Source organism: Prosopis cineraria, unplaced genomic scaffold (genome assembly GCF_029017545.1).
Source record: "Prosopis cineraria cultivar Desert tree isolate PC_DT_omini unplaced genomic scaffold, ASM2901754v1 PC4, whole genome shotgun sequence".
In the NCBI taxonomy this organism is placed as follows: domain Eukaryota; kingdom Viridiplantae; phylum Streptophyta; class Magnoliopsida; order Fabales; family Fabaceae; genus Prosopis; species Prosopis cineraria.
In genome coordinates, this window is record NW_026555335.1 from 12,161,609 (window position 1) to 12,178,037 (window position 16,429).

At 29.2% G+C, this 16,429-nt stretch overlaps 1 protein-coding gene across 1 annotated transcript; it reads right to left on the reverse strand.

The window, feature by feature from the left end:
- Positions 1-11,692: 11,692 nt before the first annotated feature.
- Positions 11,693-12,840, reverse strand: LOC129309948 (uncharacterized). Its single transcript, XM_054951733.1, has one exon. The coding sequence runs from the start codon at positions 12,654-12,656 to the stop codon at positions 12,135-12,137; it is 522 nt and encodes a 173-aa protein (XP_054807708.1). The 5' UTR covers positions 12,657-12,840; the 3' UTR covers positions 11,693-12,134.
- Positions 12,841-16,429: the final 3,589 nt, after the last annotated feature.

Genomic DNA, 16,429 nt, shown 5'->3' on the forward strand with positions numbered 1-16,429 from the left:
CAATGGAAGTGCATTTTTGGACTTCAGTTGGGTTTTGTATTTTATACTTTTCACAATTTACTCGTTTGGCCCACCCAAAGATAACTAACTATTTTGACCTATTCACAGATGCGTTAATAATTCCGATTTCGTCTCTCCTGCATTTTGTTTGATTGACCTAACAACAATGACAACAATAATGAGTCTTGTCCTGATAAATAGAGTCAGCTATAAACTGTATCACATTAACATGTTTTATATGTTTGATTAATTTAAATATAAAAAAAATTTTCCTCCCTTACATTTTATTTTTAATCATATCTAGTCAATTTATTTTCATGTCAACATATTTTTATTATGTTATCAAATGGGTTGATAGAGTTACAGTGAAATTAACTTCTTCAGTATCAGCTTATTATTTTTATGTGCATTTTTAAAATTAAAGGGACTAACATTATGAAAGGATCAAAGTAAAGTGATTGGGAACCACAAAATAAAATTTTAGACGTTAAAAACAAAATACAATCAAAATATAGGAACCTATTATTGTATTTTTTTTTTCTTTTAAATATTATTGAAACATGTTGTTTAAAAAAATATTAGATGAATGAAATAATTCTACAAAGTCTCTCTAAAATTAATGGAGAAAATTGAAAAAAAAAAGAATATTAATATGTCAAACTCAATATTATCATTAAATCAAAAGAATGACTGCCCTCAGTGAAGTGTGGGGCTAGTGACTTGCAGCCTATTCTCCTAGAACTGGATCTTTCCAGCGTCCAATGCTACCATGGTTCACAAACTGGGTATTGGAATTTGTAGTGGTGAGTCCTATGAGATGATATGTTAATGAAAAAGGAAAATATAATTATTTTATACAATTTTATTATGTTTTATTACTTATCATTGTACTTTTTTTATTATTCCAAGTCCTTATAATTTTTTAACGTATAATGTTAGCTCCTTTATTTTTAACTGTGTCTAGAGGAATATGATACAATACTAATCGTGTTAAATTATCTCACGTGTAGTTAATATCATTTAGCCACACATCAAAGGAAGGTTAGGTTTTATTTGGTTTGCTTTTACAAACTTTAAACTCGCCTTTTCATCTCTGCTTTAGTTTCATTCACCATAAAAAGATGCTCTAATCTATTTTATTTTTATTTTTCTGATTTTGAAGCAAGTGATTGTGAATTCTTTTTTGTTAATGTTTGATGTTTGAGTTTATTTTGTCTCTGTGTAGTTGGTGTAGTCTTCAATTTCTTCCAATTGATTTTCATTACTTTATATTTTGTGATTGCTCTGTCTTTTTCTTTCTCATTTTAACATTCAACTCAACACCATTAATTACACATTAGATAATTTAATATTGTCAGTACCACATTGTGATCCTTCTAGGCATATTTAAAAATAAAATAACTAACGTCATAGACAAAAAAAATTGTAACGACCAGCAAAACCAAAGTACAGGGACCAATAAAAGAGTATGATAAAACTATAAGGACCAACAGTTATATTTTTTTAATAGAAATCATAAATTATTTTTCACAATCAAATTATGTTGGGAAAACAACTATTCCCTAGCATTTGGACTACATTTGGTGTGATGGGCTTAAAAGAATAATTAGTCAAGGCCAAATTCAATCTAAGGAAAATTTTAGCCCAGCAATGAACCAGCCCTGTGAACTGAAATGGAATGCCATGTTTAGGGAGTCTAATGACTTAGTTTTATCTACTTTGCCCATTACCCAAATTTCACAACTCATTCACTCTCACCACTCTACATGATGAAGTGCACCTTCATGATTTAATGGCATAGACAATTACCTACTCTTTCTGGTGCCAAAGTTCAAATTTAAAAGGGTATGCCATTGCTATTTTCCTATAAATAGGCAAATGATCGTGTAATTTAAAGGCTCTTGACACTTTACCAAATCTACCAAACTTATACAATACAAACACGAACATTGACCTTGACCTTATATGCTTGGTTCGCCTAGTGCGGATTGCATCATCTATGCAAGCTCAACTTCTTAAGCTAGTTTGTATTCATTTTTTCTCCCCATTTTCATAGAGCACTAGTTATATTACCGCACCAGTAATACAATCAATCTTTGTACATTGCTTGGCATATTTATAATTTCTCACATTCACTTGGCACTCCAAGGAAATTGTGATAAAGAATCTTCTGAACCCACATGATTATTGATTTGACTAACACTTTTGAGGACATGCTCCTTTAGCACACCTGACAAACCCCTAAGAGACACAACGCTCTAACTCGTAATCCTAAAAAACAAGCCAACAGCTCTATTCAATATTATAAAGCATTTTTAATTGAATTACACACTTAATGAGTTAGTTAATTGTCTTTAAAGTTACACACTTTTTTTTATGTTTACCCCTATTTAATAGGCCATCTCAATTAGAAAACACTACTACAAAATTAGGTATTAATGACGGTTATTTTTGCCATAGTTATGAATCATCATTTATTTGTCTATCATTTAAAGTTCCTTAATAAATAACAGTTATATACCCATTATTTATTCTTGTGTATAATTAACTCGTCATTTAAAATATATTTTTTGGTCTCTTCTGTAAATTATGATAGAATAAATTAAATGATGTGTATTTAAAATATCTAACATTTATTCCAAGCATAAAAAACTAACAAATTATTTACCCATAATTTATAGTGATAATAAATGATGGTTAATTAACCCGTCATTTAATATATATATATATATTGGTCTTTTCTGTAAATTAGGACAAAATAAATGAAGGGTATTTATTCCAAGTATAAATGACAGGTAAATAATTTATCCATAATTTATTATTTAAAAAATTATTATTCCACGTTAGTTATTAGAATAAATGATAGTTAATAATAAATGATGGATAAATTATTTACCCATGGTTATGGAAATAACCATTATTTATTCTATGGTTTTTTAAATAGACGAACTGTTATTTATAGCAGTTCTTGTAACAACAACACAAAATAATGACTATATGGCAATTTCAACATTTCTAGATATAAATACCAATTGAATTGGATTGTGATCAATTGTAAAATGAATGAAAAAAAATGCATCTCTTATTCTAATTTATCAAGAAATCAATGGATAGAGTTTTCTACAATAAACTAATTTACCAACTAGTAACAAAAACTAATTTTAATTTCTAAAGTAAACTAGTAAACCATAAACATTAATCCTACTTTCACTAACTCTATTGATTTTTTTCTTTGTTCAAGGACCATACTTGAAACATATACCGACTCTTCAATTACCTTATTTATTTGTGCATTCGTGAGTTCTTTAATATAAGAATCCTCACAGTATTACAATGTATAAATTATTCATTATAAATTAATTTTAATAAATTAAATTCATTAGTAATTGTAAAGTAAATATTGTTGGCATACCGTCTCAAGAATTGTGCTCTCGTTATGGATAATGATATCCTTCATGAACCTCATCATAGAAAAGCCACAATTCAACCTATTTCTCATTTGTCCTGGGCATTACAAATTAAAGAATCAATAAATATGTATTAATGCATTAAAAAATTATGAATATTTAAATTCAATAATGATATTAATCACCTTTATTATATTTCAAGTGTAGGTTGCATCAAAATTTATTAATGATCTTGTAATTATTTGATTCATATTTGAGTGGAACAACACATTCACCTTAATAAAAAAGACAAAATACATGTCAGTATAAAATTTGAATAAACAAATAAATATATGAGATACTTATTATGGAATTTTCTTCTTTATTGGTTCAGCCTTTTATGAAGAGCTTATGACATGAAACAAAAATTGCTCCTAAACCCTCTTGCTTGATCTTTGCATTTAAATAAAGTTGAATATTAGTATTGTACATATCCATAAAATAAACTAAAATTATATAGCCTAAATATTAACATTCCATTTGTTGCTCAATTTTTGCGTATCTTATATGCCTTTTCTTGTAAGGGTATGGATATTTCTCATATACTTCTTTCTTTTTGTTGCTCAATTCCTATGCAAAACACATAGAATTATATTAATAAATGTATATATATTGACAATAAAAAAATTATAGTTCTCACTTAAAATTATTCCTTGAGACGTTGGACAATGAATTCATCTTATTATTCTTGTAAAACTAATGGCTTTATGAATTTGAGGATCTTAGAACTAATGTTCCTGCTTGATTTTTTAATGTATTTTGCTCCAATGAAATACCAAAATGTCCACATTACCTTCCCATTGGTTGGCCTTGCAAGCATGCTAAATTGATATAGTAATAAGTTTGGAGTATTCTAGGTCGAACCCAAGAGAAAATGGTGATTTTTGTTATTAGAACACAACAAACAATAATCAATTTAGAAAACTAAATTATGAATTAAAATAATTAAACAAAAGTAAATAATCATAGACTTTAAGAACAAAATGCCAAGGATCGAATTCACCTATTAGGATGCTCTACTTTGACTTACCAGAGTTTATTCCTATTCAATTAAATTAACAATCATTATGAAAATAAATTAATTACCTATCAATAGATTAAGTTGTATTTAATTAAAGTTAAATCAACTATTGCTTAATTTTAACCCTTTAATTAAACCATTAGACTACAATTAACGTTGCCATAAACTTATAAATTATTTCTAATCTAGTTATTTATGATTACTTTCTTAAGTCTAGACTCGCTTTTCTCTTCTTAGTTCATCAAGCAAGCCCATAGATAGAGAATATATTGGCCAAATATAAACTCAGAATTGAAGAATAAGGAAAAGTAAATAAAATTAAATAACTACTCTTAACGAGTCATAAAACAATAAATCCAAAACAACAAAAAATAAATCAAAGTAAATAAAGAGTAGAAACATATCAATCAGGCAACTCTCTACCCTGATTGGGAATTTAGAAATCAAACATAAATTTAGCCATAAACATTCCCAAATACATCAAACTATTAAGAAAAAAAAAAGAAATGAGCACAGAAAATCACTCCCATATCAAATAGATTAGCCTCTTGTTTCATATTAGCTTTCCGGATCACGTCTTTGTTAAAGTGTGTCTTTCTTATTGGTTATTAGGGCCTATTTATAGTTTTTCACACCTTAAGGAGTCTTAAAATTGGTGCTTTATGTCTCTTTTAAATTAGATCCGATGGTTCAGATTGTTCCACAAAGAATTGGACCCTCATGTGTCAAAAATCCTTCATTTGCATATGGTTGTGTCAATGTATTATTGTCCATGTACAAATGAGAGGTGAGGCAAGAGATCTTCCTATTTCTACTTAGTCCATGTGTGGACTTATCTGTTGGTGGTGTGGACATACTTGAGATGAGGAATCTCTTGAATTTTTCACTCATCCACTTGTGATTGAATTCTTTGATGGTATGTTCGCCCCTGGTTGAACACTTTTGAGCCTATTTGATGTCCTTAATATGAAATCTCCTATTTTAATCATATTTTTGAGTCCTTTTTCTTTTCTTTGTTGCAATTTGACAAATGATGACTTAGTGAGACTGCATATGTGATTTTTGCCTCAATTTAACATAATTAATTAGCATAATTAAGTACAAATGGCCCAAAAATTAACATAAATAATAGTTATATCACCCAACTTAATGGATGACATATTTCATCTGACTAACATCAACTGCAAATATAATGTTGATTGTAAAACAAGGCAATTGATTAGATTTTTGGTCAAATAATTTTAATTAATTATAATAATTGTGAGTAAAGTTTCTTTGTTTTTAGACTAACATCATTTCAACTCCTAATTGTAATGGCTACATGTGCCTTGGCCACAACTCCTATATAGTTGATGAATTTATTTATGTTAGTTTTGATATGTTGACCTTTGTAATTTCATTTGAGTTCATACTTCTGTCCAATAACCCTTCTCCTATTCACCTTAGTTATCAATATCAACCCTCTTGTTATTTGATTTACTTCTTGCTAAATTTGTTGGTTATTTATATCAATGCTAGGATTAGTACTACTAGGTCTACCCGAACCAACACCCTTTCAAGAAGCCATTTACCTATAAAAACAAAAAAAAAAAAAAGTAATAAGTAACAACAATCTAGAATATTAAATCACATAATAAGTAACAATAATCTAGAAAATTAAAGCACACAACAAGTAACAGCAATGTAGAAAATTAAATCATGCAAAATAAGTAACCCACATGTTTAAGTTGTTCCTTTTCTTATCGTTGAATGGTCTTTATCTTTTCTTTCCTTTTTTGCTTTAATTCCTTTACACATTTTCTTTAAAATTTAAATACCTTTATTTTGATCATTTCTCATATAAAATGCATCATGTTCAATAAAGTAATTTTCAAACGATATCCCCTTAAATGGATCATCTTCAATTGTAGATCATTCATATGTTCATTTATTTTGTTGCTTAATAAAACAATATAATAGATCAATTTGGTTTAGCAAGATTAGGAATAAAAAACACTTATTGAGCTTGTGAAGCTAAATAAAATGCTCATCTTTATAACATTCTCTATCAAGATCCACCTGTAAGAATCTCGAGTCATCAACTTTGAGGCCATTTTTACGATCAATCCACTTATAACCAAAAATTAGAACTTGAAATTTGATATAATTCAACTCTCAGATATGTTCAATATCCTAAAGTATGATATTTTTGCATACAAAGAATTTTTGTATTTAGCATTAGATATATTCATTGCTTGGGCTATAAGAGTTACACCATTATTTTTCATTGTGCTCCAATCATCTTGCTCTTTAGTATAGAATGTGTATCAATTGATAAGATAACCAATGAAAGAAATGAGTTGTTTATTTAGACTTCTTACTAACCATTTTAATTTTTCATAAATTGAAACATGATTAGTAGTTAACTTCTCAAGAATGTACTCTTTCAACCAAATTGTAAAACTCTTATTATGCTTGTTGGCATACCAAATGTCTGATCTATTAGGGTTATCCCTTTTAATCTTAGCCATGTGCTTCTCCACACACTCTTCAACTCTTTAGAGTTGTGTAATACATAGATATACTTGTTCCCATTATAAGCTAGAGATAGTAACTACACTATTGCCCTTAGCCCCTTCGCCTTTTGTTCTACCATCATGCTAAGCAATTAGAAGCCTAATATGGTTGACATTTAATAAGTACTTGTTACAGAATTCAACTATCCAAATGACAATGTAACCTTTAGTCGACTCTGATTTTTCACATACTTTTTTAGTATCTTTATGTAACACTCAAATGGGTGCCTCTATCTCAAGAAAGCTTAGCCAACATTTTTGTATTTCTAACTACATGAATAGTTAGATACACCATTATTATGTCAAACAATGCAGGCACAAAATACCTCTAAAGTTCACACAATATTAATACAATTTGGCTTTGCAATCTTGGTAATTTTGTTAGGTCAATCACTTCACTATAAATAGACTTGAAGAAGAAATATAATCTAGTGATTATGGCTTGAATTGTATCAAGTAAAATAGAATGTATAGCCACCTAAATAAAATTTTCTATCAACACATGGTAATTACGTGATTTTAGACCCTTCAGTTTCAAATCTTTCAATGACACAAGATTTTGAATGTTTGAAAAGTACCTCTTTGAAACTTTAATAGCAATACGTGACTCACAAAAAGTCTTCTTTTATGTTCTAGACAATGTATGATCCGTCGCACAAAAAAATGTGCGACTTCCCTTCTCTTGTGATGTCAACTCTCCCCTTATCCCCATGAAAATCATATCAAGCCTTGCCTTGATACCATCTTTAGTCTTTCTCAAAATATGCAGTAATATATCAATTAAACTATCGCATACATTTTTCTTTCAATGTGCATGATATTAAAAAAAATGTCTCATATATAAGGATTAGTAATATGATAAGTCAAAGAAAATAAACATTTTTTTCCACCCATATGTCCTAAGAGCTTTGCAAAAAAGTTTTACCAAACTCAATATTTAAATTCTTCACCTTATCAAAACGTTGTTCACCTATTAGTGGCAAAGATGCCTTATTTTTTTGACTTCTTATTGAAAGCTTTTTTTAGGCATTGATAATAATGATTAAGATGCAACTATCTGCTGTAGCACAAACTATTGATAGCAATACGTGAGATTATATTGATTCCCAGATCAAACTCGAAACATAAATTATTAAAAAGATAATAATGCCACATGTATGATCCTATTTCCAAACTCACGTGGGAAAGGGTTATTTTGAGGTCTATGATGGGTCTAGAGAAGAAATTTTCAATTTGAGATTGATCTGGGAATGATAGTATTTGGAGGAAAATAGTGGGTTGCATAATTATTTAATATCCTAAATTCTAAATTTCTATTAGTGCAATCACGAGGGTAATGGTTGCAAAATCATCAAAGGGATAACTCACTCAAATTATTATTAGTGCAATCAGGTCTATAACAAGCAAACCCCATAAATTAAACAATATTTTAATATATTATTGTCCCATTATCATTACAAATATTGATTCCCAGATCAAACTCGAAACATAAATTATATTAAGAGTCTCACTCTTTTTCAATCCCCTTGCAATCTTCTTATCAATTTGTGTGATAACATGGCTCCACCTGCAGGTGAAGTAGTGTATGCTGTGAGGAGAAGCCGACCGGATCTGGTAGCTCCGGCAAAGCCCACCCCTCGTGAATTGAAGCTACTCTCCGACATTGATGATCAAGATGGTTTCCATGAAAGGAAAAGACCCTGCAAAACTCATCAAGTAAGGAGGCTCTGGCTCAAGCTCTGGTGTTTTACTATCCATTTGCAGGTCGGCTCAGGGAAGGTCCTGGTCGGAAGCTTATGGCAGATTGTAATGGAGAAGGAGTCATGTTCATTGAAGCCGATGCAAATATCAGTTTGAATCAAATTTCTTTTTTTAGGCATTCTTCATCCCATGTTCTAATCTTTTGAATATGTACCATTTTCACAAATAGAATATCTAAGTTTCTCCTTGATATTATATCCTAACAAATTACTATATACTAAAAAATCATCGATTTTATCAAATAATATTAATCTCAAATTGAAAATTTCTTCTCTAGACCCATCATAGACCTCAACACCATTATCCCACAGTAGTTTCAAATCCTTAATTAAAAGAGCCAAATATATGTCTATATCATTTTTCGATTGTTTGGGCCTTGCAATTAGCATGAATAATATCATATATTTTCTCTTCATGTATAACCATGAAGGTAAATTATAAATTACTAAAATAACTAGCCATGTATTGTGAGTGTTACTTTGAAGTCCATGTGAATTCATTTCATTAGTAGATAATACGAGGCGAGTGTTTCTATATTTTGCTCCAAAATTAATTGACATCATTTTTTCTATTGAAAAGAATCAGTTGAATGTTGAAAGTTCCTATCTTTGATCCATTCATCTATATGCCTTGTCAATTTTTTTTTTCATCTTTTGTATTACTGTATAGGTGTCTAAATTTAGGTATAATAGAAATATCATTCATTATCAAATGCCAAAATCTCAATAAAATAGTTATGATTTAAAAAAAAAACTACATGTTAGTTTGAGTCACTTAAATCAACTCCAATTATAATAAAATTTGGCGTACTAGTAAATTTTAATATATAGTTTCTAAGATAAAATTACTTAGATCAAATAAAACATATAAATTAAATTAAAAATTATTCAAAAAATTAATTTAAAATTTATAAAAAAAATACAATCATCATGAATATCCATTTTGATCACTCATATTCATCCTCATAAATCATTCTAAGGCTATCCATAGCCTACATTGGTATTCTCAAGTTAAGAACATATCAAACATTATCAATTTTTGACAACCTACAATACCAAAATAAAGCAACAATGAAGAGAAAGTTAAACAAGTAAAATTAATCAATAAAACTTTCCAAAATAATTAATAAATCATTCCCACAACCAATAAAACAAAGGATATTGAAAGAAAATATAAAAAACACCAAAAAAAAGACACATCTTCAAACAAAAAGATTGAAACCCAAAGAGAAACCTCCAAAAATGTGAAGGACAAGTAGATGGCAATGGGTTCATGTCGGAGCAAAGGATGGTGGTCTATGATGGCAATGTCAGCACTTTGTGGGTGTTCTTGCAATTTCATATGCAAGTGAAGAAGAGAAGAAGGGGGAAGACTATCCATTACAAGATTGAAAATGAAGCACGAAACAAACATTTAAAACAAAATAAATGACGGGCAATTGAATGCCGGTCATTTATTCCCACACAAGTTCTACCTTTAATTGATAGGTGTTTCAAATGCTCGTTATGTAAAGTTTAAGGGCTTGTTTGAAATTATTTTTGTTTTACTGTTATGAAAACTAGTGTTTTATAGAACATGTTTTGAGAAAAAAATAAAAATAGGCATTTTTTTATTTTTTTTATTCTCCAAAACAATAATTTCAAAACACTTAAAAGATGTTTTTGTTTTTCTATTCTCATAGAACAATATTTTATTTTTTTATGTTTTAAAATACTTTTTAAAAACATGTTACCAAGCAAATTTTTTTTATTTTTTTATTCTGGATCCAAAAATTGTTCCTACAACAAATTGCCAAACAAGCCCTAAATTTTTTAAGTTTTTAACAGCCAAAAACTGAAAAATTATATGATTGGTGTTTTATCACCTGACACATACTGTTAACATCAAAAACTCATTATTTATGTTGATATTAATTTTTTAATTTTTTGTTTAATGCTTTGTATGATGGGTGTTTAAACACCTACTATATATTATATTAAAATAAGATGTGTGGTTAAAACATTTGTCATTTATAGTTTAAGCAACACCCCACCTTTCTTTTAAATGTCGCATTTTATTTTAATTATCATTTTTTTTTTGTATTTTATATCAACAATTTTGTAGTAGTGAAATCTTATTAATTACACTTCTAATTAAGGATATTTAAAAAAAATCACTATCTGCACCTAAAATATCTAAAGTGTCTTATATTTTTTTAATGGAAAGAGTATCAAATTAATAAATCAATTCCTACTACACAGTAAAATTTAGTTTGCCATTTTTTAGGAATATGAAAATAACTAAATAGTTTTTTCTAATTAAGAATGCAATAAAAATTTTATTTTAGTCCCTTATTTTATAGAGAATTTTTTTAATCTTTTAATTCTAACATTATTATTTTTATTAATAAAAATTGTTGACATTAAACCCTTACAAATAAAAAAAATATTATCAAATATTGACATATCAAACTAAATTATTTTATTCATCACCCAATACCTTGGCCCCATTCAAACTAATATGAATCCTTACTATATGAGACTATTATTAGGATAAGCCGATTTAACTCTATTAATCAGTTGAACCAACGGCCCTTGATATTAAGCTTAATTATTTAAAATAACAAAGATTGCTATAAAAATCATCATTTGAGATTAATAATGTTAAGATTAATTAGAAGACTAAAAAATATTTTATAAAATTAAGAGATGAAACAAAAATTTTATATAAAGTTATTTGAAAATCAAAAGTATGCTTTTAATTACCTTCTAAAAATGAAAACAAAGATGGCGGCGCTAATACATAGAGTTAAACTTAGAGACGTGCTTACACGCAAGTCTGTATATGTTTTTTTTGGACCTGGAAGTCTGTATATGTTGAAAGATTTGAAAATAACATTGTGCCGTATCGTGCACAAAAGTGTCGTTACATTTACAATATAAATATTTATTTTATTTCAAATGAACACTCAAATATAGTTTGAGTTATTTTTCATAATTTTTCACACCAATACATTGGACAAATTAAATTAAACAACACTCGCGTCGTGCATCTGAATACACAAAAAAAAAAAAAAAAAGTTCTTTAGCGAATTTGCATTGAAATAAGCTGACAGCGTCTCACAATCAAAAAATAATAAATCAATTAACACTAATTTCCCCGATCATTCTTGCCCAATTAAAAAAAGCAGAGATCGATCGAGATATGCCAATTTCTACAATCTGTGATCAATCCAAAGCCGTCATCTCTTCATGCCGATTGGATCAAAACGAATTGCGTCCTTCCCTGAAAAACCCAGAAGGAGAAAACCAAAATGTTCACAAACTCTCCATTAATCTTGAACACGGTCCAATTCAGACTGAAAGAATTCAATCATGGAGAAGGTTCAAAGCTATTTGTTCTGCAATATCGAAGCTGCAGCGAGATCTGTCTCTCCATTTGAAGCTGACGCCTGAAGTTATTTATAAAGATCTCTGCTCTCTTGTCGATATCATCGTCCGAAGAACAACTCGCGGTCCTTATAAGTCTATTCGAAGATGCCGAACCTTGATCAGGGCTGGTGTTTACTTCGTCGATGACGGAGTTACAGATCACCAAGCCGGACGGTGAGCGATCGCTGAAGCTGAGGTGGCGTTTGTGGGGAAGAGAAGAAGCCCGGCGGATGACGGATGCAATCTGCCAGGTGCGGCTGAGGACGGCGGAGCTGAGTAGGAGCCTTACCTTGTTCACCACCATCCTCAGACGGCTTAGCAGAGACTTGTTCTTCGTGTTCATAGTCATGCTCGTATATGCCGATTGCTTGCTTGGCTTATAGTTATAGATTGACAGCAAAACTGAGAAAAGGAAGGTGGTGTGTGTGTGTTTGTGTGTGTATATATAGCGAAAGTGAGGCATGAATGTAGATTTGCAAGGATAAGAACTTGGTAGGCAAGTAAACGAAGGAGAAAGTGAATGCGTGTAGAAATGAAGGACGCGTGTTGTTATCCAGTGTCATGGTCACGCTAACTGGCTAGCTTCTGTAATTAGAATTCAGTCTTGGACCATACGGTCAAAAGTTTGATTGGTTCTACAACTTGGGATAACTCGCTTCCTGGAACAAGATGACAACTTAAAATGTTAAACTTAATATAAATTTTTTTGTTAATTTTAAAGAAAATATTTTATCATTAAAGTTATAATTTTTCAACAAAATAATTGATTATTTAATGACAGAGTTGTTAATTTTCATAAATCTGAAAAAAAAATTAGAAGATTCATTTCTCTGTTTTTTAAGGATTAATGGATTTTCGGTGCATCATTTAAAATTCGGTAATACTCTGTGTAGTGTCTAACTAAAATTATAAAAGCAATTCTGTTTATTAAAAAGTTACCAAAATAAAATTAGTTATTGATGAATACATGGATGAGTTTAAACAATTCAATTGGGATTATTATTATTTTAATATGCTCAACTTTATTTTCATTACTAGAAAAATTGATATTAGTGATTGATATAGCTGTTATTGAACAGAAAATTTTGCCACTAATTTTTAATTTAGTGATATAAATTTTAATTAAAAATATAGTGTCATTAATTCATGCGACAGTATCATCACTAATTATTAGATTTTTTTTATGATGAAAATAAAAAAGCATTAGAATTCTTCTCACCTTCTCCAAGTAAAACCCAACTAAAACCTGTAACCTTAGATGCTTGATATTGTGGATAATATTTCTATTTCTTAGAAGGTGCGCTCCTTGGTTAGAAGTTAGAACCAACAACCTTCACGGCACTCCAAACTTTAACATTTATTTTTTGCCATTAGTGCTTGAAGTAACCTTTAGCATCATGAGTATCTATCAGCCACTTTACTATCATAATTATTGTGCTATCAATTGCTTTACATCAACCACTTTATTATCATAACTATTATGCTTTCTTTAAACAAAATATTATGCGTTTCATTTATAATATATGTATATATATATTGATTAGTAATTAAATTATAAAATAGAAATAGGTGTTTTATTTCTTTTTAACTATGATGTATTTTTGAATGATTATTGATTTTATTTTATATAATATATTTTATTAATTACTAAAGTTACAGAATCACATTTGTCACTAAAATTGTGAACATTGAAAAAAATTGAGGAATTCAAAATCTGTCACTAATTTATCACAAATATTTATAATCTGTCACAAATTATTTTCATTAAATCTAATTTTTCTAATAGTGTTTATAGTTTTTACTTATTAATTATCAACGGTTTCATACTAATGGTTCTGCTTGATACATTTTTTATGGAAGATTGTCAAGTCCGTGACCAGATATATATTGTTAAAACTTCAAGTCTATTGATTAATTGGTTGAATTGATCTGCCTTTAGAATCATTCATATTACTTCACTATTTTCCTAGATAAGATCTGCATAGATATGTTCTGGCCGAAAAAAACAAAAAAGATCGGCATAGACATGTGTGTGCATGAGTTATAAATATTAAATTGATGACTTTGAAAGCTTTTTTTTAATAACCATATAGAGTATTCATGAGAAAGTTATATATTGAAAAATTCATTATTTAAATGTATCCCATATATTACGTATTAGTTTTATTGCAAATTGATACTTTCAAGCAATATTGTATGAAGGGGGGGACCAAATCAGCTAATTCAGAATGAAAATTCAGTGAATTGGTGCTTGGTCTAGCCCAGAATTAAGAAAAAATAGGTATCAATTCAAAATTAATCAAGCCAGTTAAATTGGTGAAAGTTTGAGTAGGGACATGATCTTCCTAAAATTTTTATGCCATGTTTGGTTACATATGAATTTGGATTGAATTTTGAGTCAAATTCATTATTTGAATAATTAAAAATATATAGATTTAAATTTAGGTTAAATTCAAGTTCAAATTCTACCTCAGTTTCTTTATAATTTAAAATTCTTTTTAAATTCTTATTATTTCAAATCTTAATTCAATCTCTTTTATAACTTGACCCAAATTCACAAAGGTTTAATCGACCCGCCTACAGTAATTGGATCGAATCGCCAAAGTTGATAGAAATAAGTTGTCACCATTGACTAGGACTAAACGACTGACTTCCATCAAGATAGGACCAACAGTGACAATTGAAACTAAATGGTCGACTTCCACTGGGACTAGACCGATGGTGACAATCAGGACTCGACAACTGACTTCCACTTGGTCCAGTCTCGATGAAAGTTAGCCACTCGATTCTGGTAGAAGTAGACTATCCTATCTCGATTGTCATTATCGTTCTTGTCTTATTGGACATCAGTCTGGTCTCCATGGTTGTCATCAGTATAATACCGATGGAAGTCGACCATTCGATCCCAGTTGTCACCATCGAACCAATCCCTATGAAAGTTGACCATCCAGTCCTAGTGAAAGGTAGTCGTCTAGTCCCTTGATCACTGTTAGTCTGGTCCTGGTGGTAGTTAGCCTTCCAATCCCTATTGTCACCATCAGGCTAGTCCAAGTGAAAGTCAACTGTTTGGTTCCCATTATCGTCATCGGTCTAGTCTCAATGAACGTTGACTGTCTCATCTCGATCGTCATTGGTGCTATAGTCTCAGTCAACTTTAACTGTCTGATCTCAGTAGAAGTTGGCTATTCGGACTGTCGACTTTGACTGGTCTTTAAGTTTCTTTTAAATTCAAATATAGAATTTAAAATTTAAAATTTTACTTTAGATTCAAACAAATGATTTTAATATTATAATTTAAAATTTTTTATTTCATCCAAACAAAGAATTTAAAATTCATGAATTTCAAATGTGAAATTTTAAATTTAAATTTTCAACTTAAATTTACCCATCCAAACACAACCTAAGTTTTTTCATAAAATTATATAGACATTATGCTTGTTCATCTACACTATAATTTATATAAATTTTGTAATAAGTTACTGTTAATTATGATCGCTCATTCTTAGATCTGGGCTTCGTCCCTGATTATGTATCTATATTATAAATTATAATTTATAAATAAGTGTATATGTTATAGATATCTTACATCCAATAATTATTTTATTTATTTTTTAAAATTATAAAATATTTATTAACTTTTAAATTATATTTTATTTCAAGGATTTTATAACTCTATTTTTATTTAATTTTACCATTGTTTTTTATTTGAAATATTTTTATGTGTTTTTTATCTTTTTTTATTCAAAATGTTTATTAGCTAATATATAATTATATATAATATATTAATTTAATTATCTTCGATTCAACCATGTTCCAACTGATGGAATATTTTGATCGGTTCAATAATTATTTTTTTAAAATACTTTATTTTTAAATTTAAATTAAGAAGAAATCATGGCGACGAATTCAAATTGATGCTACCCACGAAGGTGATTTTATTTTTCAAAATTGGAATAGACTTGTACAACCGTGCATGTTAAAATTGGATCGGCCTAACGAAAATGTCTTTTTCCATGAGATGATCATTGCATTGACTGATGGAATATGCAGACGCGCAAGCTAATTCTCCTTTGGCTGTTTTTGAATAGACATAACACATAGATGGCCCCTTCAATTTCAACTTACTTCAGTTTTTCTCAGTCTTATCTCTTATGCTGCATTTTCATCAATCCCTTGATCTAAAATCCATAGTATAGAAATCCTGATTCATCCGTTCGCAGTAACGCATGTAGCTGG

Bases quoted from the DNA above. Each gene is read 5' to 3' on its own strand.
- LOC129309948 (XM_054951733.1), bottom strand. From the start codon at position 12,656: ATGCCTCACTTTCGCTATATATACACACACAAACACACACACACCACC.